The sequence below is a fragment of the Schistocerca americana genome, chromosome X, assembly GCF_021461395.2.
Source record: "Schistocerca americana isolate TAMUIC-IGC-003095 chromosome X, iqSchAmer2.1, whole genome shotgun sequence".
Lineage (NCBI taxonomy): Eukaryota > Metazoa > Arthropoda > Insecta > Orthoptera > Acrididae > Schistocerca > Schistocerca americana.
The window spans coordinates 122315119-122340996 of record NC_060130.1 but is presented as its reverse complement, the minus strand read 5'-3'; the positions used below and the strand labels follow the sequence as shown (position 1 = coordinate 122340996).

Genomic DNA, 25878 nt, shown 5'->3' with positions numbered 1-25878 from the left:
ATTTTCTTAGTATGCTGATAAGATTCCTTTATAATCCATATTCCTCCTATACAGACAGGCCAAAAATTTTCTTTGCACTCTTCTGTTCTGTTTTTCTGTGCCTTGAATTAGTGATTCACATCCAGTTGTCAAGGTCAGCAATGTATAAACTGCTTATGGTGTAATTACTGTGTTGTTGATGCCATGGTTTTCATTCCAGGAGATAGATATTTTATTGTATCCGTGCCAGGTGATTCTATAGGCTTTTTGTAGTTGAGGAATTCTCTCTTTGTTTACTTCATTGTTTAATCATGAAAGTTAATGATGGTGACAATGCCCTTCAGACATGAACAAATGTCCGAAGGAACAAATGTTCTGATGATGATTACAGCTGTGGTAATGAAAGTTGTATACTTTCCGATAAGGTTCTGAGTTATCTATGTGTTATTAATAGTAAATACCACATAACTGTAAATGTGACTTCATGTAACAATGTTATTTCATTTTAGACACTTTAGTACAACCACCTAGGGATTATTTTATGTATTTAAGTGTGTACATATTTACACATTTATGACACATATTGTGTTAATTTTTCTTGTAAACTGAGGTAAGTTTCCTTACTTGATCTGCATCCATGAGAAACCACATCATTTAGGACTTACAGGATGAACATATAATCTAAGCGTATCAGTTGTTTGGTTATATTCGGTGTTGGAAATTTATCCGTCACCATTCTTGTCTTCAAGGTGCCCTCATCAAGTTGAGCGATTTGTGTAGAGAGCATGTTAATTAGAAAATTAGAAAAGTCATTAACTGAAAATACTCAAGGCAATATGACCCTGAAAATTTGAGGTGAGCTAGGAGACATATTTCAGTATAAGCCATGTACTATTCAATAGTGCAAATTCCCAGCAGTCAAGAAACTCATTTTATGTTTCTTGAAATTAATTATCTTGTGTGGTAATTGAATAGGAGTTAATAGAGGTTGCCACTTTCCATTGTAAATTCTTTCATAACTACTTAGAGATTGTGTACTTTGAGTAAATACTTTTGTTACTTTAATTTTTCTGTACAAAATGACATACAGCAGCATTGATCCATTAACTCGGTAACTGATAATTTCGTGTAATTCACTTTAAGTTGCAGTATGTAAACAGGATGATTCACATTTGTGTAAGGATAATAGTTACATGTATTTTCGTAAACCTATTACGAGCAACATTTTCTGTAATCCAAAATTCTGTTTGTTCTGGAAGTCCATCAGAAACAGTAATTTCCAATCTTGCCAAATTTTAAGGCATTGTGTACCAAATAACAGTTTGTTCCTAAGCTGCTCCCTATGATACCAGCAGCTGCATTGATCGTTAACAGTTATCCATAATGACGGTGTTGATTAATGACAACAAAGGATTGCTGTGCATTTCTAATATTAAGAATTCTATATGACCGGAAGGAAAATGTATTGAGTGTGTTCTTAAGTGATTGTTATTTATTTGCTACGTTTGAACAATTGCAATTGATTATGTCAATGTTATATTACTATAGTTTAACTAAATTGTAGATCATCAGCTGAGTGTACTATGTGACTATCTATTTATCTGTACAAAACTGACATTGCTTTGTCCACCAATCTTAACTTGGTCATGTACAAACATACTTCGTCTTACCAATTACCCAGACTGACAGCAGCTTCCAGATTGTCAATAAATGCTGACACATTCATAATCGCTGTACTCGAGAAAGGAGGCACCAGGCTAGCTGCAGTGGAATCCACAGACGGAACAGGTACACTGAATGAAGCTTATAACTCTTCTGTCCCAGCGAGTTCACATTTTCTACTTGTTATCTGCCATTAAAGTAGGTAAAGTGTCCACATGCCTTCATAACATGGGAATATTCTGTGATAGCTCAGCCATCTGCTTCATCAGATTCGTCTACTTCCTGTATCATCATTGCTCATTTTTTCAGGCATTTGTCCAACCTCTATCTACCAAAAATGCAATATACTTCAACTGCATCACACATTAACAAAGCAGTGGCAGCTACCACAAACATTTGAGCATAAGTACAAAAAAAATGATATCAATCCGTACAATGGATCATCCAATCAAGACTCAAGAACACTAATGTGCCTCATGCCCATAATGTTGGCAAGTACTACATGTAACTGGTACTGGCTGCATACATGCAGTTTGTGACCTGCCAAATTACAATACTGGCACCTCGTTGGCTGTAAATAGTACTCCCTACAATTTCCTTTTAGCTGTAATAAATCTGCCAGTACGCATGGTTTGGTAAATTATACCTTCACATTCTTATACACCTCACTTCTAGCCATCATGGCAGTATACAAAACAAAAGGCCACAAAAATATAAAACTCACTCAGCAAAACCATATTGCTGAACTGTAAGTTGTGGATCAAAACATTGTCCTGGACCCAGCTACAGACATCAGTGACCATTTCTGATACCACTTATAGAGGGCGGGGGTGGCAGGCCTCTAAGGTGGATGGTGGAACTGGGATTGCAGAGGTCAGGAGGCCATTAGTTAACCACCCTGGGTGTTGGAGTGGTGCAGTGATTGGATAAGTGGTAGTGGTTGAATATATCATCATGAAAACATCATTATTAAAACATTCATCTATTGCTCATCAACTAAAACAGTCGTGGTGATACTTGGAGAAGCCAACATCTCGTGGATGTAAGCGGCAGCCTGTGAAGAGGTGCGTCCATCGACAGGTAGTCCGCCAGTGTGCAATATTATTTAGCTGGTGGAGTGACGGCATCAGCAACTCGATAATGCTACTGATTACAGCAGTGCGCGGCAGCCCACAATGCAGACTAGAGGCTGCAGAACATGGGGCACACTGAGGTGCACAGCGTGGAGGTGGACACTAGTTGATACTCTAGATTCATAGAGCATTGCTGGACTGCCCTCAGAGCTGGTGGCTGGCAGACTGCTATCCCTCTGACTAGAACTAAGGAGTATTAATACAGGCTTGACCAGTCCTTGTTTTGCTAAACCATCAGTTTGTGTCATGTAAGCCATAAGAGAACCATGGCATAGAAGTGAATCAATCAGGTCAACATGCCACAGTGGCTCTGCCTTTCTGCTGCATCAGTTCTGTTACACTTCTGATCCCTCTGCTTGGCCTTAGCATGTGGTAACCTCAGGACACCTCAGAGACAGTGCTTACCATATAAGCAGGTAGCCCCTGATCTCACCTCACGTAGCCAGCCTGAACTGACCTGTATTCATGGTCTCTTGTGTTAACAGTGGAAGATGTCTCAATTTCACTCAGCTGTGCCCAGTAAATTATTTGTGGTGCAACTATTCTGTGTGGACAGATTGCTAATTACATTGTAAGTATTGAACCAAAAAGTGAAGTGTTGTAATTTGGAAGTTTTCTCTAATTATTATTATTATTATTATTTTTATTATTATTTTTTTTTTTTATGCATCAACTGTTGTGGGATTGTTCATCCTGTATGCAGGTGCAATTTGTATATGTGAGAACTATTTGAGTAGTTTTGTTTACAGTACATAATCTATACATTTCCAGTGTCTGTGACACACACTGATATGTGTGACTACACTTTGGTGAAAATTTTTGGTGACTTGAACAATCAAGTTGAGAAGTGGGAGCAAGCTATCATCCATCTGCAAAATTTTCTTGGGTGCCCCATGCTCATTATTATTATTATTATTATTATTATTATTATTATTATTATCATCCCATCTTGGGGAGATGCGCGGCCCATTCTCCCCCGACTCTAAGGAAACCGGCTGCCATGTGTGTCACCTGTTGTAATTTCAATCCATTGTAAAGTCAATGTTGATATCCTACCTTACTCATCATCATGGTTTGTCTCCAGGAAGTACTTGTCGAATGAGCACTGACTATGTTATTCACCCGATAGTGATCAGCTTCCTCATGGAGTGAGGTGCTACTTTTCATCTGGTTTATTGCACTGATCATAGATAGCACTTCTACGATGTGTCTTTTCAGCAGAAAAGTGACAGTGGCCTAGTTAGCTATTCTGAACCATTATTTAATAAAATACACTGATTGAATAATAACATTATTCAATATTTGTCAACAGTTAGTTAAACTTGGTGAAGTCAGCCTATACAGAAAATGTGAGCAATAGTCAGATTCAGCTACTGACAACTGACTGTGCTTCATCATATCCCTATCTTTCCTATCACCTCATAACCTGCAAAATAAAGAAAAAATATTGTAGTTTGCATCACTGAATGAATGTGCACAAATGTCATATTAGGTTTCTTGCTGCTTCCGGTGAGGGCTCATCTTCTAATAATCACATGAGCATGTAATATGCTATGCAATGCTGCCACAGAAGTACACAGTACAATGAAAATGCTAAAGACAACTGTTGCATTTGTGTTTACTTTCAGTACCTGGTGTTAATTAAGTATTTTAAGGCAGGCTTCATTTGACTGAAAGTAAGGCCTATTACGCCAAATCTCCTAAGTTGCCTTAAAACCCAGAGGCTTCACCTTACTATCTTATAAGATAAAGGCAATGCAACACATAGAATGTGTGATCAAGCCACGAATTAACAAGTAAATGGTTATTACCACCACAGTGCATTAACTGCACAGAGAAACACATAGTATTAAGCCAGGAACGTCCTAAGTTCAGTGAAGAGAAGAAAATCCAAGAAATTAAACCAACAGAACACATGTGAGATGCTGAAATGAAGATCTTCAAGTCAATGCAGCCATGTAGCTTTGGTTTATTGTTTGCATTCACATTCAGTAAACCAACTATTGAAGAGTATGTCCAACCTAAACCTGTAATGCTGTTACCAGTGTCTCATTGTGAAAATGCACATGTAGAGTTGCATTTAAAAAATTAAGAAAAAAGAATCCATAGTCAATTCTAATTTGATTTAGTCAACTAAAGAGATCTGCCACTTACTGAAAATAGTGTGTGTCTCCCCAGCTACAGCTCTACTCCCCTCAATGCAAAACAGAAAGGCAGCAGCCAGAGACATAGCAAAGAAAGAACCGTGAAAGCCATGTGATCAGGAAACTTCAAAAAGGTCTTACATAGGTGGTGGTAGTCTAGATGTAGGCACTAGTACTGTATCAAAACAATGTGTTTTCCTAACCTGTTTGCCTGTCAGCAAGCCAACTATGCAGAAGGAGAAACCTATGTGAATAATGGCACTCATATGTCACTGGAAAATGAATGGTTACAGAACGCTCATAGAGGACCTAAACATCCTAGCACTGGCAAAACCTCTGTGATTATGTCTACACTCAAGTTCTTAGATCCCACCGTGCTGAGGATTGCAAGCTTTAATATTCCTCACTAATAACCCTTAACAAGTTGTCTCACTTATTGGTTCAGGGCAGCACCCCCTATAGAGGAAAGCCTGCGCGCCTGCTCAGTGACGTCACGCGCATAGTCTGGTGCTGGTGCTCGCAGTTCGTTTGGCCACAGCAATAGACTGTTAAGGGAACCGCACGAGGAAAATTTGTAAAGAAATCTGACATACCTCTCTCATGAATTACAAGATTTCCTTTCTTAAATGACCCACTTCTTTTGTCTGTAACTTATTTCTGCATACCTTTTAGCCCCGACGTAAAAAATGGCTGTAATAACTTTCACTATCTGAGGCATCAAAACTCCCAAATGAATGGACCCATTTCATTGTAGTTTATTTTAAAGTTGCTTTAATGGGGATTGTCACAACTTGTTTGATGACAGTCTGGTTAGCCGTCAGCTATACAAAGTACAAGTGTTTGCCGCCAGTGTGCTCTTTTCCAATACCATTCGTAAACTGTAAGTGCTGTAGTGTAAATTGTAAATCTCGAAAAGGCCAATTTAAACGCCTGCAACGGTATACATTTATCTTTTATGGCTGACCACCATTCACCATTCTTCCGTTTTGTAGTTCCTGTGTAAGACGATTTTTAATGACAAAAATTTTGATTGAAAGCCACCCGCGAAAGATTCTCGTATGCTCTCGCGGACTTTCTATTAGGGGTTTTGTTTTGTTTTTTAAGTTAAATATTGCATCACTTTGACGCAGGTCTAATAATGTGGACAGCATTTTGCAAAGTAGCACACTGGCAGCTAACATTTTACGGACACTGCTATTGCCACTGTTTATTCCTTATGTAGCAAAATCCATTTTAAAACCTGATTGGATGATATACCTGCGAATTAAAAAAAGAAACGCGAAAATTGGGCAAATAGTGTTCGAATTATAACACCCCCTATAGAGAGGCACTGGTAATAAGCAATTGTATGAGTCGTTTCAAAAACTAACACTGCCCTGAAAGACATGTTCTACATATGTTTTAGTCCACCATTTCAGCAACCTTGTATTCATGGTTTTTTTTAAATTTAAAGAAATTTCTCCTGTTAATAGTTTTTAAGTGAAATGCAGTTCTAATGAATGATATGATATCTCTTCTCAGTTTGTGCACCTTTCCCTAAGAAACTTTCTTTCCATTAAGAAAATCTCACTGACCCAAGATGAGTATGTAATGGTATTGCCAGAAAGTTTTGGTATGCCAATACAAATTTCAATAAATTCTTTCTCTGTAAGTTAACTAAATTTTCAATTATGTATTGAAATTACATGACATCTCAAAATACAGATTACCAGGTTAGAATTTCGCTGCTCTAAACTGAAAACCTTTGAAGAAAGAATGTTTCTGTACTAAGAAATATATACTTTTGAAACAAACTGTTTGCATGAATTACACATAAATAAATTTCGACTACGAAATAAATTTTCATTTCATCTGTTGAGAAGTTTTATGAAGTGATGTGACCTGTGATGAAATAATTGTGAAAAATGAACACTTACCTTCATTTGGCATCACATTTGGACTGCACTCACGAGTGGCTTAGATACTTCATCCTTCCATAAGTTGGGGGAAAGGGGTGGGGGTGGTGGTTCAGCTTTATTTAGTTGCAATACTTTAACAGATCATCATTCCAAAGTATATATACTGGTAAACTATTAGAAACAGTTTAATTGTTTAGAAGTGTAACACAAGTTTCATATACTGACCATGCTGATATGAATGAATGCAAATGAAATAAAAAAATTCTGTGTATGAATGAATTTATTTATTTCTTTTATTCATCTTCCATACACTCTTGTCAATAATCACTAACACATGGAATGAGAAAAATTTTAGATTATAGTGGTTCACAATAGAATATTATAGATGTACAGCATGAATACTATGTAGGTACAAAATAATTAAGACTTATGGACACCAAGTCCAAACATTAACAATAAGCACATTATCGAGACTTAAGTTTCATAATTTTAGGAATGATAATGATAAATTTTGAACAACATTAATTATTAAAGTGCTATTTTATAATCTCCAGGGTAGTAATGGAAGGTCTTTAAGTAAGTGGGACACTAAAAGAATGCAAATAAAACACTGCACCATAAAGTTTTGTGTAGGAAGAATGCATATGAAAGCACTGTAGTAGAAAAATGGTGATGCATGTAGACATTATATTAGGTCACCCTGTAAATTGCAAGTAATTACCATATGTAAGTGCATGTTATGTGCAAAAATGTGTCAAGTGGTGTTGGAATATGATCAGTAATGCACAAGTTGGATCTGGACGCATTAATTGGATTAGGTGAGTGAAAAGCAATTGTAATAGGCTTAAGCTTTTTGAATATTCTTTTATAAACAAATATATTCAAAAAGCCAACAGGAGGGCGTACCTGAGAGTCCACCTCAAATATTTTCCTCCTCAGTGAAGATGAGCTAACAAGAAGGCACTTCACGGCACAGAGCAAGCATCTATTTAAAGAGCTCAGTCATTAGTCAACCTGAGGATTAGTGGCACTCAATTGTGCTTGTAACAGAAGTGAGAGCTGTTCCACAATTACATTACTATTAGATGAGGAGACCTGCCAATCATTATACACAAAGAAGGCCATGAAAGTACTGCAAAGCTCTCCCCTACCAGCTTCTCCATTTGTAATGGTAGTAAAATATATACAAATATGATCTACCTAAGAAAATGTTGACAGAACAACAGTTATAACAGCTGCAGAGAAAGTAGTAAACTCAGAAAAAGAGAGGCAATTGTCACAGCATGCACATCTGCACTCATAACAATGACATTAGTTGAAGACAGAGGAACACCACAAACACTACGTGAAATTGAAGTTTGTCTACCTAAAGAATGCATAAATGCTATAGTAGCTTTTTCAACAGTAACAATTAATGAATCATTACAAATTGGCAGATTTCTCACATATATCACAAGCTAAAGTAATAACTTCAGTTTACAAAGAAAAGTGTTGCAGAGAATGTAGAAAACTATAGAGCAATTTTGCTCTTGTCTTCCATTTATAGAAGAATGGGAACTATATTTATCACCAAAACAAACTAATCTTGTTTCCAAAAGAAGTGGAGCCTGCTATAGCACAGTTTGTGTAAGTTTTTCTCAAAATAATAAAGGAAGGTGATCAAAATGGCATTGTCTTGTCTTTGTCAAAGGCATGTGCCATGTTGGGCCACATAACGTTATTACACAAATTAGAAATACTATGGATAAGGCGTGCAGGAAAGAAGTGGTTTAAGTCATACTCGGAAAACCAAGTGAATTGATTTTTAGGTTTCACATACTATAAAAAGATTACTATTGGTCCTTTCTGCCTGCCACACCCCCTCCCCTCCCCCCTGTATGTATCATTCACCACCCAAACTTCAATTGAGAAAGAATTAGTGTAAGATTCTTTATATTAAAGATTAATTTCTTTGATAAAATTTCAAGTTAGGCTATTAGTGTTGATATCTGTTAGCAGCTGTATATTAAAATATTTATATAAACTCTCAGCCATAAGTTGCAATTTGGTAAGTTTGACTAGTTTCAGATTAACCTAATTAGTTTAGCTTAAGAGGCGTTTGTTGATGTGCCAATATTACTGATGACAGGTTTTATATTAATGATTTAAAAAGAATGTAAGATAAAGATTTCAAAATTATGTTGTAAGAGTTTGCAGTTTTTGCTGAGTGTTTTTTGAAATTTTTTTCCATTAACCTTTTTAAAGTAGTTGTTTAAAAATATGTTGACACCAACCCAAACAACACTTTTCATTATTGCCTGGGATGAATCTCCATTGCAGCATACCCCATCAAATAATAAAAAGCCATTTTCTTGAAGAGTAGCAAGTGCTACTGCACAGGCAATAGCACGTTGATTCATACAGGCAAGAAAATCTCTTTCAAGTTCTTTTAGAAGTTTGCTGACGACAATATAAGTGTAGACAATCATATTTAAAATAGTGTCTGATGGGTATTTTAGTCCTCCATGAACAAGTCTCTGTATCAAACTAAAATGTTCGTTTATTGGCAACTCCTTTTCAATCACAAGTTCATTAAGGCAACTCTCACATTTCAGCTTCTTAATCACTGCATGAGCACAGTAGCCTGCCATGAAAGTTAAAGACGTTGCAATATCTTTCACTGAAAGAACATTGTCTACAGTTACACTGACTTCTATGTCTAATGTGTCTGTTTCTTCAACTTCAGAAAACACAAAATTTTTTATGGCCCCTACTGTGATATTGCCATAGGAAGGAGAACATAAAACTAAAGGCATTACACTTTGAATTCGAAGCTTCTTTTCTGCTTCATAGACTTGTGTCACTGAAACATTGTATTGGGAACCTGCAAGCTGTCTATACTTTCCAAAATGCTGGTCAAGCACATCTGTTTGAAGCTTGGCTGTAAGTAAATAGCTCATACCTAGCTCTTCAGTACAATATCGAGCAATCTCTACAACGGCATATGTTGTATGCTGAATAGCAAAAAATGTTTCTTTTGTGAGAAACCCACTTGACAGACCCTTTGCTTTCCACACGTCAAGCCAGTGTAGAAAATCTAGCAAAAATTGCATAGAAACGCTATCAGTTGTCAACGGATCCATATAAGGATTCTGTTTGTGTTTCCCTTTAAACACTGATTTTACATTCATGACATCAAACCATTTTGTTATTATTCGAATGTATTCTGCTGTTGATGGTGCATGTCTCAAATCAAATTTATCACTAGCTACCTCAAGGCCCTCTGACACATGTCGATTGAATATCTGCAGCACTAGTTTCATGCTCTGTTTTTCTAACGATGTAGGGCAAAGTCATTTGAGAGACAATGTGTGACAATATTTTACTAAAGAACTGGAATCTATGTCATAAATCTGTTTCAGTGTTTTAAAAGAAGCTACAGAAAACTTATTTTCTTCCACTTCTTTTCTAACTAAAGTGCGCGTCATTTATGACGGCGGCCGAGCTTAGGTTCGTTCTGCGCATCTGACGTCACAAAATACAGTCAGCCAATGAACAGAGAACGATGTTGCCAGAGCTCGAGTGCAGTGCAGAGCACAGACGAGTGTTGTCAGTTTTAGAAACGTTCAGTCATAATTAAAGTAATTGAACAAAAGCAGTGTCTTGATAGCAGACTTTCTTTTGTAGAAAGTTTGGAAAAAGCATTCTTTATACCAGTTGCTTCATATTCTATTAATTAGTTAAACCAAACAAGCAATAAGACTCCTAATTCAGGCGATAGCCTAATTCTCACTAACCGCTTTTTCGCAATAAAGAACAGCGATAATTGTTTATTTCCTATTGTACTTCGGCGAAATGTGAGTAATTCATAGTCATACCAACAGTGTTTGTCAGTATTTTGCTTGATATTTTAAAGTCCTCCGTGAGTTGTATTGCATGACAAGCAGTGGTGGTGTAGTGGTTAAAGTGTACAGCTGCTAAATGGAAGGTTCTGAGTTCAAAACTTACTCAGTGCTCAATATTTTCTTTGTTTAAAAACAATATCGAAGTGTCTTCCTTCATGAATTTCATTCGTTTGAATGTAATTTTTTGAAATTTCTAGTGGCAACTAAAATCGAACATACGGAAAGGATACGCTATGGACTTTTACCTCTGCAAACTCTTCAAAATTTCGTGCAATGATGTACTACATCTAATGCTGCACAATAACTGTGTTGAACTTAGAAACAAAATTAAGTCATTTATGTGGGGGGGGGGAGGAAGAAGGTATCTGAACTTCGAAACAAAATTAAGTCATTTATGTGGGGGGGGAGGAAGAATGTATCTACATCTACATCTACATGACTACTCTGCAATTCACATTTAAGTGCTTGGCAGAGGGTTCGTCGAACCACAATCGTACTATCTCTCTACCATTCCACTCCCGAACAGCGCGCGGGAAAAATGAACACCTAAACCTTTCTGTTCGAGCTCTGATTTATCTTATTTTATTTTGATGATCATTGCTACCTATGTAGGTTGGGCTCAACAAAATATTTTCACATTCGGAAGAGAAAGTTGGTGACTGAAATTTCGTAAATAGATCTCGCCGCGACGAAAAACGTCTTTGCTGTAATGACTTCCATCCCAATTCGCGTATCATATCTACCACACTCTCTCCCCTACTACGTGATAATACAAAACGAGCTGCCCTTTTTTGCACCCTTTCGATGTCCTCCGTCAATCCCACCTGGTAAGGATCCCACACCGCGCAGCAATATTCTAACAGAAGACGAACGAGTGTAGTGTAAGCTGTCTCTTTAGTGGACTTGTTGCATCTTCTAAGTGTCCTGCCAATGAAACGCAACCTTTGGCTCGCCTTCCCCACAATATTATCTATGTGGTCTTTCCAACTGAAGTTGTTCGTAATTTTAACACCCAGGTACTTAGTTGAATTGACAGCCTTGGAATTGTACTATTTATCGAGTAATCGAATTCCAACGGATTTCTCTTGGAACTCATGTGGATCACCTCACACTTTTCGTTATTTAGCGTCAACTGCCACCTGTCACACCATACAGCAATCTTTTTTAAATCGCTTTGCGACTGATACTGGTCTTCGGATGACCTTACTAGATGGTAAATTTGAATATCATCTGCGAACAACCTATGAGAACTGCTCAGATTGTCACCCAGATCATTTATATAGATCAGGAACAGCAGAGGTCCCAGGACGCTTCCCTGGGGAACACCTGATATCACTTCAGTTTTACAGAGACGTGCTCCCCGCATTCCGCGATGTGCGCGATTTTGTCATCATTGCACTGGTCGCCTGTGCAGACACATGGTGTTTCGACTGCTTTGACACAGTTTATCATTTGATTTCACAAAAACTACTTGGCCGAAAAATTTGTTTTTTACACATCTTGTTGGCTGATGTGTAAAAAACAAATTTTTCGGCCAAATAGTTTTTGTGAAATCGAATGATAAACTGTGTCAAAGCAGTCGAAACACCATGCGTCTGCACAGGCGAGCAGTGCAATGATGACAAAATCGCGCACATCGCGGAATGCGGGGAGCATGTCTCTGTAGCAGCGAAAGGGTTAATGCGGCCGTGGTAGCTTTACTTGATAAACTACGCGCTCCCCCCTAAACGTTAAGTTTGCGAACTATACTATGGCGCTGTTTCTCTTGGCGCGTACAACTGGCAACGCAGCAACCTTCCGCGTCTGGGCGGGAATGCGCGAACCGCCAAGAGAAAAGAATTGAACTATAGAAACTGAGGATAAAACATATCTTTACCGTCATTTTTTTTGTTTCAGTCACACATTTCTTATGCATTTAACAATGTGTATGGCATCAATTAAAAAGAAAAGTGGGCGATTAGGATCAGATGGATGTTTAAAAACTATATTAATAGCTTTATCCAGAGAAAGCGTGGACATGGTTTTGCTATTGATTTTGTTGTTGTCAGTTACCACACAAAAAACCCTATAGCCTATTAGTTCAAGGCCATTTATTATGGCCAGTAGCACACTGTATAATGCATTAGATGAAATGGTTTTCACCGGTAAAATGTGAACAACATCCCTGCACACAGACTTGACACTCTGCAACATAAATACAAACGCTGAATTTGCAGCACATTCCAAGTTATATGACATGCCCAAAACACTACCTCCTTTATATTCCAAATAAGAATTTAGATGAATTTCATCTACAATCAAAACAACATTGACATCATCGCTGTTCAAGTATTGAAATTTCTGTCTTGCATAGCACAGGAAATAACTTACCCCAAGCCTTTCGTGAGATGGATTCACATTAAATTTGCTGCAGATCCTACGCAGAGTGCTTGGATGTGGCATTTTCATTAATGAAGTGCTACGTAAAAAATTATAAGCATGAGATGAAATTTAAAATAGCAAACAACACAGTATCATAAATGTAGAACTAAACCTATGATTAAATTTCTTGACATTTATGAGACTAACTTGCTCTTATCTAAAGTCTACCATCTCCTTTTCACTCTCCTGTAAACTGTCTTTCAGCATTTCTAGACCGTCTTTCACTATCTCTACAATACTATCTATAGAAGTTTCTGAGTGCCCACAATCTGTGTCTGAAAACTCCTGCAGTACACTGACAATTTCATGGATATTGGTTACAATTACAGGAAAAGATCTTTTTCCTAATGTCTTAATTTGTACATCTTTCTTAAACAATGAAACATTTAAATTACTGTCTATAAAGACAGAATGTGTGATTAATGGTGCTGGTTTTCTCATTATCTTTAAAAAACAAACAAAATCACTGTGTTTTTCGATCACACTCCACTCGTTGGGCAAATCCTCTTCCTTCATATGCAACATCAACTCTTCTAAAGAACTGAAGCTGAAAGTGTTTTCATGGTCCTTCTGTGACGCTAAACTATATTGTAACACTGCAGCTAACTGCTCATTTTCAAGCTTTTGCTTTTTCTCCTGTGGCCCTTCATGTCTGCTTTCTTCCTTTGAAAGGTAGGAAGGACAGTTTGGGAGTGGTGATGGAACTGCATCTGGTCTCAAACGTGGTTTTTGAAGGGGGGCTCTTAATAACTGACCAGTCCTTTCGTCCACAATTTATGTTTCCCAAATAACATCATCCTTGTGGAAGTGAACATGACATACCTGTAATTAAAAATTAATAAAATATGATAAAGGTGCCTACAAATGAATGTGATGACAATATTAATAGTGTGAAATCAATTTATGTATATAAAGTTAGTTTCTAGTTCTAAAATACAAATAGACTCCCAACTAAAATGCAGAGGAATACTCAAGTGATAAAATGTGGCCATGGCACAGTAACTCTATAAAACAGTAACACTACAATATCAAAACACATACAGTCACATGTCATGGCAACAAGCTCTTAAAGAGATGGTGAAATGAAGAAAGCACTTGCCCCATCAATAATTACAAACATTGACTGATGTTTGTAGCATAATTCAGTAACAGTGATAATTTTTTTTTATAATTTAGCCTTGAAGCTCATATATTCACTAGAAGGGTGGGATTTTTGCTTAATGTCTTGCTCTATTGCCCCCTCACCCCCCCCCCCCCCCCCCCCCCCCACACACACACACACCTCGGGCACAAGAAAGCATGACGACACCAAACTCACACAGGTGTAATCCATAGAAGCAACTCTGAAACAGTAACAGAATAATACAAAGTAATTGTCACACTGTGTAACCTTTAGAACTATGAAATACTTAAAGCTAGTGCTTTTTATCATATAGACACTGTTTTGCTTTTGTATTTCAGCTGCTATTTCCTAATCAATATATCAGTTCATAACTTACATAAAAACTGACAATATGATGATACATTGCCAGTTATGTGCTACCTATTAGGCTAAACGTAGCATACAATTGCTTTCAAGTACTTCAGCTGTGTATCTATAAGACAGCTGTGTAGGCCACTGGCATGTATCTGAAATTCCAGACCCAGAAAGTAAGAATTTGTAAAAACCACAGGTATTTTTTTTTTATTTTTTACATGTTTTCACAGTTTCTCCCCTTGCATTTTGTGATGGCCTGTTAATCCATTCATGTATTCATTCATTTTTCCTGTCTATGGTTCACTGTAAAGTCGAAAGCGTACTATATTCCCTAATAGTAACATTCCTTGCATTGACTTCAAATTCCCACCAATAATTTATTAAAAACAAGCGACTGAGACACTGTTTTTACTTCATTTTCAATTTCTGGGTACACCAAATTACTTATTTTTGAACAGACAACTTCCTAAAGACTTTTACAGCAAAAAGAAACACTGAATACAGAAGCAGAATACATAGAAAGTCGTGTGTATCTTAAGTGCACATACTTAATTATAAACCGACTTTTATTCCTAACAACAGGCAGCATAAACAGTAAGTATAAAGATATACTGAGATATTTAACTACGTAAGTATGACTGTGCTTAGGCTATACTGGTTGAACTTGCAGAATACAGAATTCATATAACCTATACCAGCTAAACTGTAGAATTGCCAGGGCAAGAAAACGAAACGCTATTTTCTTCGGCACTTATGCAGTTAAGATCTGATATATTAGTCAAAATGTCGCTGACCTTCCTTACTGCATAAGTGCCTATTCTTTGTTAGCACACTTCACCTCTTTTAAGAAATAAACAAAACAAATACTCACTCTTGAACTTGAAGAAGGATTGAAGTTATCTCTGCAAATACTTGACAACCATTTCTTCCTCGTTGCTTCGTCCTCCGGAAATTTTAACACAGTTACTTTTGGTCCACCGTCATAATTTCCTCTACAATTCGGCACGCAAAAATGATATGGCATTTTGCAGGCAACGGAATTTTCACAGGCAAGGAAAACAGATCACCAATTTAGTGCACAGAAACTAAACAACCAAATCACCTACACTAACGCAGGAACACCATTCACTATAATAGTAAACTGACGCAAAACCTGCCGAACGACTAGTCACAAGCACTGTTCCGTGAAACTGTTGAAGAAGGGACCATGTGTGTAGCCATTTTGTGACGTCATGCACTACGTCGACAGGCTTTCTTTTACAGGGGGTGCTGTTCAGGGTCCATGTGTGCTGTGTCTACTTACTCCATAACAAACACATTGACAGTCAAGTCTTCACATACTTCATTTAAGTACTCCCTCTACCATTTCTCTATCATGGAGATAACATTCACACTTTATACACCCTGTTCTGTGGTGGAAGACCGATTGTCAATCAGCATTGAGTAACATTAGGGTGAACTGCGAAAATTAAGAATCAATTCATGTGTGAAAAATTTAGTTGCATTTCAGGTAGGTATGGCTAAAGCCACAATGATTTTGAGGAAGAACAAAATGAGGTTATGGTAATGCTTATAAACCTTTCAATTTCCTGAAGGAAATGATGACAATCACTGAGAGAAGGATTTTTGGGAAAAGACAAATGGACAATTAACTGCTATATTCAGTAGTAACCTCCATTTCAAAAGATATAATCCAGGCAATGGCAGAACACATCTTCCATATCTTCAGCACAATCAGCCGAAGTTGCCCTTCTCATCTGTGTTATGAAGCCACATCAAGTAAGAAGCTGAATTTTATATTGAACTATGCAGAGGTGTAATACCATTAATTGACAATGTAAAATCTGGAGTCGGCTATGTCAGTGGAGTACTTCACATGGGACAGAGAATATTCAGCATAGCCTATCTCAGCTTGCGATCAAATGAAACTTGCCTAGCTACTTTTAACAGAGTTTGGTCTAATGGCTACTATCTGACACATGGAAGGAAGTAATCTTACACCATTCGCAATACCAGGACAGAACAGGACATTCCCTAGCAGTTGCCATAGCATCACCTGAACAGTTTGAGTGAGCGGGACTCTTGAACAAATGGTTAAGTTGTCTCGTCTGAGTTATGGTGTATAGAAAACTACTTAGCTGCTCCCAGTATTGTTTTAACAGAAATCATTCCACACAGGATAATCTCACTCTGCTAAGAGGTGGAAGCACAGGATGTCTTCCACTGCAACATCTTGTGAGAGTTGTTTTCAGTATTGAGAAAGACTATGGTAGCAATTAGAAACACAATATTGTCAGACAGCATCATGGATGTGGAATAGGAGGACGCCTTCACTATTCTTATAATATGTTTCTTGAGTGAATGCTATTTTCATTATAGAATTACAGATATCTTTTCACATCACTTCCTTAGGGAGAATGTTGTACCGTTAGGAACCATTCTCATTGACAGCCTTTTTGATTGCACTGTTGACAGCGTTACACCTAAATCAAGATGTCATCCATTGCTCATTATTCATCATCAGTTCTCAGTTTTCTTTTCTTCGCCCAATTTTGGCTCAGCTGCACATTAACGTCAACTTATTTGCAACAGTGGAATGGAAGGGGTGGGAGGTGGAGGGGTGGGGGGGGGGGGGGGGGGGAACTGGCTTTAAATGTTCTTCATATGGAAACTGTTTCCACTGATTTTGGTTATTTACATTGTCTCTTTATTTTGCCTTGACTTTGCATGAAAGGTATCGTTTTAAATTCCAGCAAGTAAATTAGGCTTTTGGATTTAATATTTGATGAGAAATTGACTTGATTGCCACATCTCCATGAGTTGAAAATCAGATACCAGAAAGCATTTTAAAATCCTGAAATGCCTTAGCAAATATGTGGTGAGTTACATAAATAATGTGAAAAATTTCATAAATAATTATTTACTGTACATATTCATAAAATTAATAAAAAATGTTTGAAATAGCATACTACTATGCTTCTCGAGGTGGTGTTTCCAGGCCCTATCCAGGATGTCCTTTAGAGCTGATGTAACACAAACCTGAATGTACACAATTGTGTCCCAATGTTTCAAACCTCCTTTTCAATAAAAAAAGAAGAAAACCATGGGGGGCGGGGGGGGGGGGGGGGGCAGTTTAGATTGTAGCAACAATTGGAAAGCAATGAGGTGTGGGTCCTGGCCAGAAAAATTCATTGGCAATGAAGGTGCAATGGCTTGGCACATTGCCATGATGCAGTTTCCACTTGTCCTTAATGTAGCTTTGACACCATGTGAGCTCTCTTTTCAGTCTTTTGAGCACTTCTAAATGGAAAGCTGCATTCACAGTAGTACTGTCTGTCAGAATACAATCAATCACACACACGTCAAATTTTTATCGATTTGGTAGGTTGATGGATGCCCACTAGCAACCACTCCCAAAGGCTTGCTAAATTAATGAAAACATTTTGGTGATGGACTTCCAAAATAAACACAGAATGACCCATTTTGCTTTGTTATGTAGCCTCAAAACTGAGTTGTCCTGACTCTCTAGAGATGATAGGTCAGGCAACATTGCCAGCTAGAGCCCTGAAGAAGAAATTAACACTGGGGAAAGTTTTACCACCAGTGAGTGATAGTGTTAAAACACTGTATCATGTAATACTTCCTGAATATGTGTTAATTATGTCTTTATTTTTTAGGTCCTGTGTTCAAAATGCTGCAGCCTGAAGGCAAGTTTAGATTACATGGACAATGCTGAGGGTAGAGTATGTCACCCTTGTTTTGGAATTTTGGCAAAAGGTAAGAGTGCTAGACTTCAAAATGTATTATGCCAAAGCTTTATTAGAATTTTCTCCACTATCACTAAAATTACTCTGCTAGCAGTACAGTTACAAATAATCAGTTCTGTAAGTGGTAGAATCTGTTTTCTAAAAAAAAAAAAAAAAAAAAAAAAAAAAAAAAAAAAACCACACCCCTGAAGGTTTAAGTAAATATAAAATTGGTAGTATTGCTGGCCAGTACTTACCTTAAGCCTTGCTGATGGAGACACACACAAAAGTTCAATAAACTGCCATAGCTTTAAGGACTATTAGTTCCTTCTTTGGGGAGGAAAGATCAATTGTAATATGCAGCGTTTTTCTTCCTGGTGGTATGCAGCTGTATTTAGTGCTATCACCTTTTCCCTTAAGTTTTAAAATGTGTTAAAATTATTTAGAGCAAAATGTATTGTAAGTATGCCAGTAGATGGCACTGTCTTCACGAATGAAATTTCCAGTTTTATTCTGTACAAGTTGGTACCACACTTTCTTGTTTCATATGTTTGCCCCAGAAACAGGAAGTTGTGCTCAGTTCACTTGCTACATCAGTGTTTCTTGTTCTGTGGTGTTTTCACTGTTACAAGCAGGTGTTTGGTAAATTTGTGGCTGCTCCGAGGTGAACATTCTGAATTTGACAGCAAAAGCAGTCTAGAAATGATGAGTGTATATTGGAGGACATATTAAAATTTTGCATCCTATAGGTAAGTTATGACCAGCAATTCTGTTGCCCAATTTAATAGTTTTCTCAAGTGAATTAGGTTCAAGTAAGTAATTTATCAGAATGGGCACTGGGAACTACTCAGTTACTTTTCCACATTTCGCAAGACAGTGCAAACTTCTACATCGTTCCTTTGAAACTGTATTGCATGAAATATAATTCTATAATGTAGATCTTAAGAGAGTTGCTATGTAGATGAAGTTTGCTTTCTTGTGATGTAGCTGCAGTGCCATGCAAATTAATGACACCCCTGCCACCCTGATTAATTTATATGCTTATACTACCGAATCATTTATGCCACCCTTGTTCATACCCCATATTTTACATAGCTTATGTTTGTAAAAATATTATTTGTAAAATTTGGTGTTACTTTATTATCAGATATTCCGTTCTTTAGATTTCAAATTAAACTGGGAGTTTACGAATACTAAATGAGAAAGTTCTTACATGTAAAGATGACAAAGCATATCCAATATGATATGAAAATTCCATATAAAGCACTTGAGGTACAAATTAACCTTGAGATTAATGACTGCTTTACTTATGTAGTACACATATAACAGATGGTAACATCAAAAAGATCATCATGAAACAAGAGGTACTAACAAATCAAGATTTATTGTGGAAATTAAGTGATGGATTTGATTAAAAATTATGTATGTACGACTTCAAAAAGAAGGTAAAATGATTTGGAGATACATTTATACACACTAACATTTGTGAAAATTTCAACATGATACTTCACTTATATGTAGGTCCAAGTCTTTGAGTGAACAGGAAGGGCAATGTTACACTGACCACAGTTGGTAAAAATGTCAATGTCATATGGCATTGTTGGTTGGGATATTTCACATGGAGGGTTCAGCCATCTTTCTGAAGGGTTGCTTCCTCTGTGCCCATTGACACTTTCCTTGTGGATATGAGAGAGTTGTGTCTTATATGTATTTGTGGAATGTAGGTGAGTGTAACGCATGCATGTGTGGTGCAGTGTTATGTTTGTGTTGAGTGTGATGATAGAGGAAAAAACACACTACTTTCAGTTACGTGCAACAAATAGTCATACCAACAATTGATGTATCACATGAGCAGGAGTCAGTAAATAGGGTAGAATGCTCCAAATTTTTGGGTGTACATATTGACAAAAATTTCAACTGGAAAGAAACGTCTCAAATTCCTGACATATTTAGCATATTTCCACTTAATAATTCATATGGAATAATTTTCTCGGGAACTTGTCACTTATAAAGAAAGAATTGATAGCACAAAAGCAAGTAGTAAGTAGGTACCTCTTGAAGGAGCTAGGCATTTTAACTGCACCATCACAATACATATATTTGCTAAATAATCCATCACAATTTGAGAAGAACAGCGATGTCCATACTTACAACACTACAGGGAAAATGCCCTTTGTTACCCATTGTTAAAGCTGTCAGTGGCTCAGAAAGGAGTTCAATATGCAGCAACAAAATTTTTTGATCATTTGCCCATAACATGAGATGTCTGACAGGTAGCAAAATAAGTTTTAAATCTAATTTAAAATTATTTCTCCTGGATAACCCTTCTCTTTTTTACTTAAAACCTGGTAGCCAGCAAAAAAAGTGTAGTTGCATGAGTAGAACTAATGTGTTCATTAACATTAACACTAATCACATATACATGACCTGTAATTGACTCATTCCACATAATTTCAGTGAAAGAAACATTCAAATTATCTATGGGACATGTAATTAACTATAACTAACTAACTAAGGATGAAATGTGGTACCAGCACGTAGCCTACTCCTCTCAAATAGCAATAAGGGGACCACCAAGCTTAACATCCCCATCCAATGGATTGATGGATGGATTGATGGATGGATGGATGGATGGCTGGATGGATGGCAATCCGTAGTGTTATGTGCCCAGGTTTCACGAGACACTGCAGAGATGTGTGGAATGTAACCTAGGATGTTGATGCAAAGACTGGTGATCAAGAACTGTATAAAAAACCCACTCCACCCCTTCCGCCCAAGTACTTGCAGTGAAAATCTCATCCACCACCATTGTACATACGGGTTTATCTTCAAGTTGAGCCCCACCACACAGTAACCTCATCTACAGAGGTGGGAACTCAGTTGGTGGAAAGTCCTAAAAGAAAGTGGAATGTCAAAAGACACTGCCAGTTTGCAGCATCTATGTCAGAGTGTGTTGTATCAGCATATGAGCATGCCTGAATGAGGCAGAGTGATAGGTATCTGGCAGATAATATGTAATTTTGGCTTAGACAGGGCATGTTGCAGTTGAAGTGATTCACGTGTGGATAGAATGACAAGTGGGAACTGAATCATGGAATGTAACCACAGCTTAGAGTGATCACTCTCTTGTCCAAATAGCTGTTATAAAACATTTTCTGGTAGTACGTACTGCCCTTCCTTCCAGTCAGGCAATGCCAAGGCACATGTGATATGGGGTGTGTTCAGGCCTACAAAGAATGGATTGTGAATTCATCTTACATGACCTTCGGCCACCTAACATGTTTGGAATACAGTTGATCAGCATCTCATCCATTATTGTACTCAGTGACCATGGTTGCTGGTTTGGGGACTTGTAGACAAACATCATGGAGGGAGAGTCCATATAAACATATGCAGCCTTCGTCAGTTCCATGTCATGATGTTTAACACTAGAGCCATGGAAGCAGAACTTGATCTGAAATATTGTGTCTGTAATGACATTTCCTTTTGTTGTAAAGCTTTGAAGTGTTGTGACTGCACTGTAGAAATTGCAGACCTGTAACTCTAATCATTGCCTTTATTTCTCATTGTATACCTAGAATTGTGACAGCTGTCATTTTGACCACTTAACTTTTCACTAGACACATGTCACATAAGAGTTTAGCAAATGTTAAGTTGCGTTACACATGACAGTAACATGGTGTTGCAATGTATGCCAAAGTTTCGGAGCTGGTTTTGGGACTCCTTATACCTATTGTTAATGATTTTCCGTTTATGGGGGACCAGAGTCATCTAGAAATTTTTGAAAGACATTTCAGCTATTTGACTGTTAATTGTGCCTTTATTTCACAAAATCTTGATTTCGGCCTTGTAGCCATTCTCGGTGCATTTAAAATATTAAAATAAGTCTGACCTGTTGGTTGGTGCATTGGGGAGAGGAGACCAAACAGCAAGGTGATAGGTCTTATCAGATTAGGGAAGGATGGGAAAGAAAGTCGACCATGCCCTTTCAAAAAAACCATCCAAACATTTGCCTGAAGCAATTTAGGGTAATCATGGAAAGCCTAAATCAGGACGCGGGACACAGGTTTGAACCATGGTCCTTCCGAATGCGAGTCCAGTGTGCTAAACACTGTGCCATATTGCTCGGTAGTCTGACCTGACAGTGACATGCCATCGTTGGAAAAACATATTTCTGGTCTTATGGACCAGTTGTCATGATACAGGTACATATCCAAGATATGTAATATTGCTGACAGAATGTGCAGTGAGGAACTATTAACATACAGTATGGTATATTTAACAGCAAATATATTCATGTGACTTGCATTCGTCTGGTCACAGGTTCTTTAATGATACAGTGTCAAGGGTTAGATTTGAAGACATTATGAATTTTTAGCTCTCTGATATCCTGAAACAAAGTTCAATAAGACTCAAAACAGACAAGTTGTCTTTGGTATCAGAAGTTTGGAATAATTTCATTGAAAATAATTCCTTGCTATACAGTTGAGGACAAAACATAATGTTCGATGAACAGCTGGTGAAGATTTACACAGTATGTGGCTAGTAAGGCAGATAATTTTGGCATCAAATGTTGTTTAGCAACCAATGTAGGGACTAAATATATGTTGATTAGATTTCCAGAACTGGGAAAGGATGAACGTCAGTCACAGAACGAAACCATTTCTGAAATATGTTGTCATGAAGTAGAAGGAATGTGATAACAGAGTTTTTCACATCTTTGCACCTGTTCGAATTATTGATAAGAATGTAAGCTTAGTTGGTAGAGTGAGTGGGTTCGAGAAGAGGATGCCAATGTCAGTGTGTCAAAAGCACCACTGTATGAGACTACTGTGATGAAGCATTGAGACGCAACTGTTTCCCTTTATCAAGGCAAGAAAAATTAAAAAAAAAATGTTCTTGTTCTCTCTGCCCTTCATTCAAGTATAGAAAGTGTAGGATATTAATAATTTAATGAAACACAGGGTGTATATAGACCAGAAAAGGTGACAAGAAAATGTTCTGTGAAATCAACTTTGTGGAGGTGGTTGGTACAAGCATTCTACAATTTTTTTGAATTTTTGCTGGAATAAATGTATGCATTCTTTATAGAGATCCTAGAGGGAAAGTTGTCAGTCATAATGAATTTCTGCATCTTCTTAGTGAAGAACTAATAAGTGAACATGCACAAAATTATGCACCTCTAATCAGCAGCTGGTCAAATAAGAAAGAGGAACCTGTGAGTGAAAAAAACAGTCTCGAGTGTTAGAATGTGAGAACAAGATGATTGACATATGTGACACCCATAAGAAGCTGCTGTGTGGTTTAGGTATCAAAAAAGTCCTGCTGTTCTTGTGGCAAAGGGTCTGAATGTAGCATGTGAGGGTTTCACATCAAACTAAAGTCTTGATGCCAGAACAATTCTACAGTCCTAATCAGTTATGTATTGTCAGTTGCCTAATTTATTGATGTTGCAGTTTTCACATTCTGTGGTGTGCTCGTCATTGACTTGTACAAGATATGTATAAATGAAATGAGTAGTGTGCTCTGACCATTCCCAGCTTATATCAGTTATTGCTTGCAATTAGAAAAGAACAACACACGGGGGTTGGACAGAAAAAAGAGAAAACCAAGATCACAACACTTTACTGTGCCTAATATGGTGTAGGAAGCCCGCTGGCATTCAAAACATCTTCTAGTTGTCTCAGAATGTGTGAATATGGGTCATCTATGATTTTGCAGTGAATGTTACAACATTCTTCCTGCAAAATAGTGGCGAGTTGAGGTAACGATGATGAAGGTGGGTAGTGATCGTGCACCCTTCTCTCCGAAGTAGACCACAAAGGCTCAATAATTTTGAGATCTGGTGACTGTGGTGGCCAGGGGAGATGTGACAGTTCATCACTATGCTCACGAAACCAGTACTGGATGATGCGAGCTGTGTGAACAGAGGCCCTGTCATCATGTAATGCTGCATCACTATAGGGAACAAAAGTTGTACCTTGGGATAGACCTGATCATCTGCAGTGGTCACACAATCCTTGGCAGTAATGCGACCTTGCAGGGTAACTGTGGAGCCCTTGGAATACCACGATATGGCTGCCCTAAACATCACACAACCTCTCCTATGTTTCGGTTTTGGGATGTAAAATTCGAAATGGTGTGAAAAAGGTTAATCCAACCAAGTGAATTTCTTCCATTGCTCGAGAATCCAGGTTCTTATGCCTTCAGCACCATGTATTCCTTTTAGGGGCATTTGCATCACTGATGAGTAGCTCTGGAATTCCAGCTTGCCCTGCAGGTCCCTGCTTATGGAGCTCCCTTTGTGTTGTTTTGGTGGTGACAGGATTTGGGAGTGTGATATTCAGTTCTGCAGTGACTTATGCATCTCTCTCTCTCTCTCTCTCTCTCTCTCTCTCTCTCTTTTGTCTCCATTGACTGTCACAGTCACTCAGCACACACTTTGCTCTGTGCTGTGACTTAGTGGATGATGTTTTTCCATTTTCGCTGTACACAGTATAAATCTTCGATACAGTGCCTGTTGAAACACCAAACACTTCGACTCCCACTATACAAGCACATACAATTTGCCCAAGTTTGAAACCACTTAGCTCAGACATAATGCACTCACAACTAAACTGAACATTGTTCTAATCACTACTGACACTTGAAATGTATTGAGGACATTGCGCAGGTGCCATTCGTGGTCAAATATTGCAGCGGCACATGCACACTTGGCTAGCATCTAAATTTATGATCAAGACACGCATTTCTTGCAGTTTTAACATATTTTTGTCTAACCCCTGTGTATTTTTTACAGCGGAGATATCCTGCACATGTAACTTTAAATGAGGAGAAACACGTATAAAATTAGGGAATAGATTAGAACCTGATTGCCCATCTCTTCGTACAAAATAATTCACCTCCAAACATTCAACGAATCTGTTTGACATTTTATGCTTGCTATGCAAGGTGATTTTTATAGGAACCCGGAAGACGGTAACAGTTGAAGGTGTCCTATCTAATGGCTTTCGGGGGCAACAAAAGATTTTATTCTGTCTTTTGAGTAATTATTGGCTGAATTTAAAAATTTATAATACTGTCATAACCTATTCATTAAAATATACAGGATGTTTGGGGAGGAAAGGTCAATATTTTAAACAGTGATAGTATAAATAATTCTGAACAAAAAAATGTTATATGAACACAGGTCCGCAAATGCTTCATTAGGGAGGTAGGGGTATTGAAATGAACTTTAATTCTGCAAAATTGATGTACTCAACGTGAATGTATACACAATACAACTGGATTGTAACGTGATTTTCTTGCAAACAATGCACGGGTATATGCCATGTTTACGCTATGCAACCTACCACGTATTATGGTCATGTGACATACGTAGTACAATCACCCGTTGTTTGCGTAGTTGTGCCGTGTAAGCCACATTGTGTAGTGTACTGTTGACAGATTGGTTCGCTGTGTAGTGTATGGTGTTAACTGAGTTCGTACAAGCTCTGCTAACAATGCCACACATCTACAGTAGTAAGGAATATGC

The 25878-nt window shown here is 37.7% G+C and overlaps 1 protein-coding gene across 1 annotated transcript in view; it reads left to right on the top strand.

The window, feature by feature from the left end:
* LOC124555099 (zinc finger FYVE domain-containing protein 9) overlaps positions 1–25878 on the top strand; it is a 378366-nt gene that overhangs the window by 142132 nt on the left and 210356 nt on the right. Inside the window, exon 5 of the mRNA XM_047128896.1 lies at positions 18276–18375. Coding sequence (XP_046984852.1) covers positions 18276–18375 — 100 coding nt within the window. The remainder of the gene's footprint in view (positions 1–18275; positions 18376–25878) is intronic.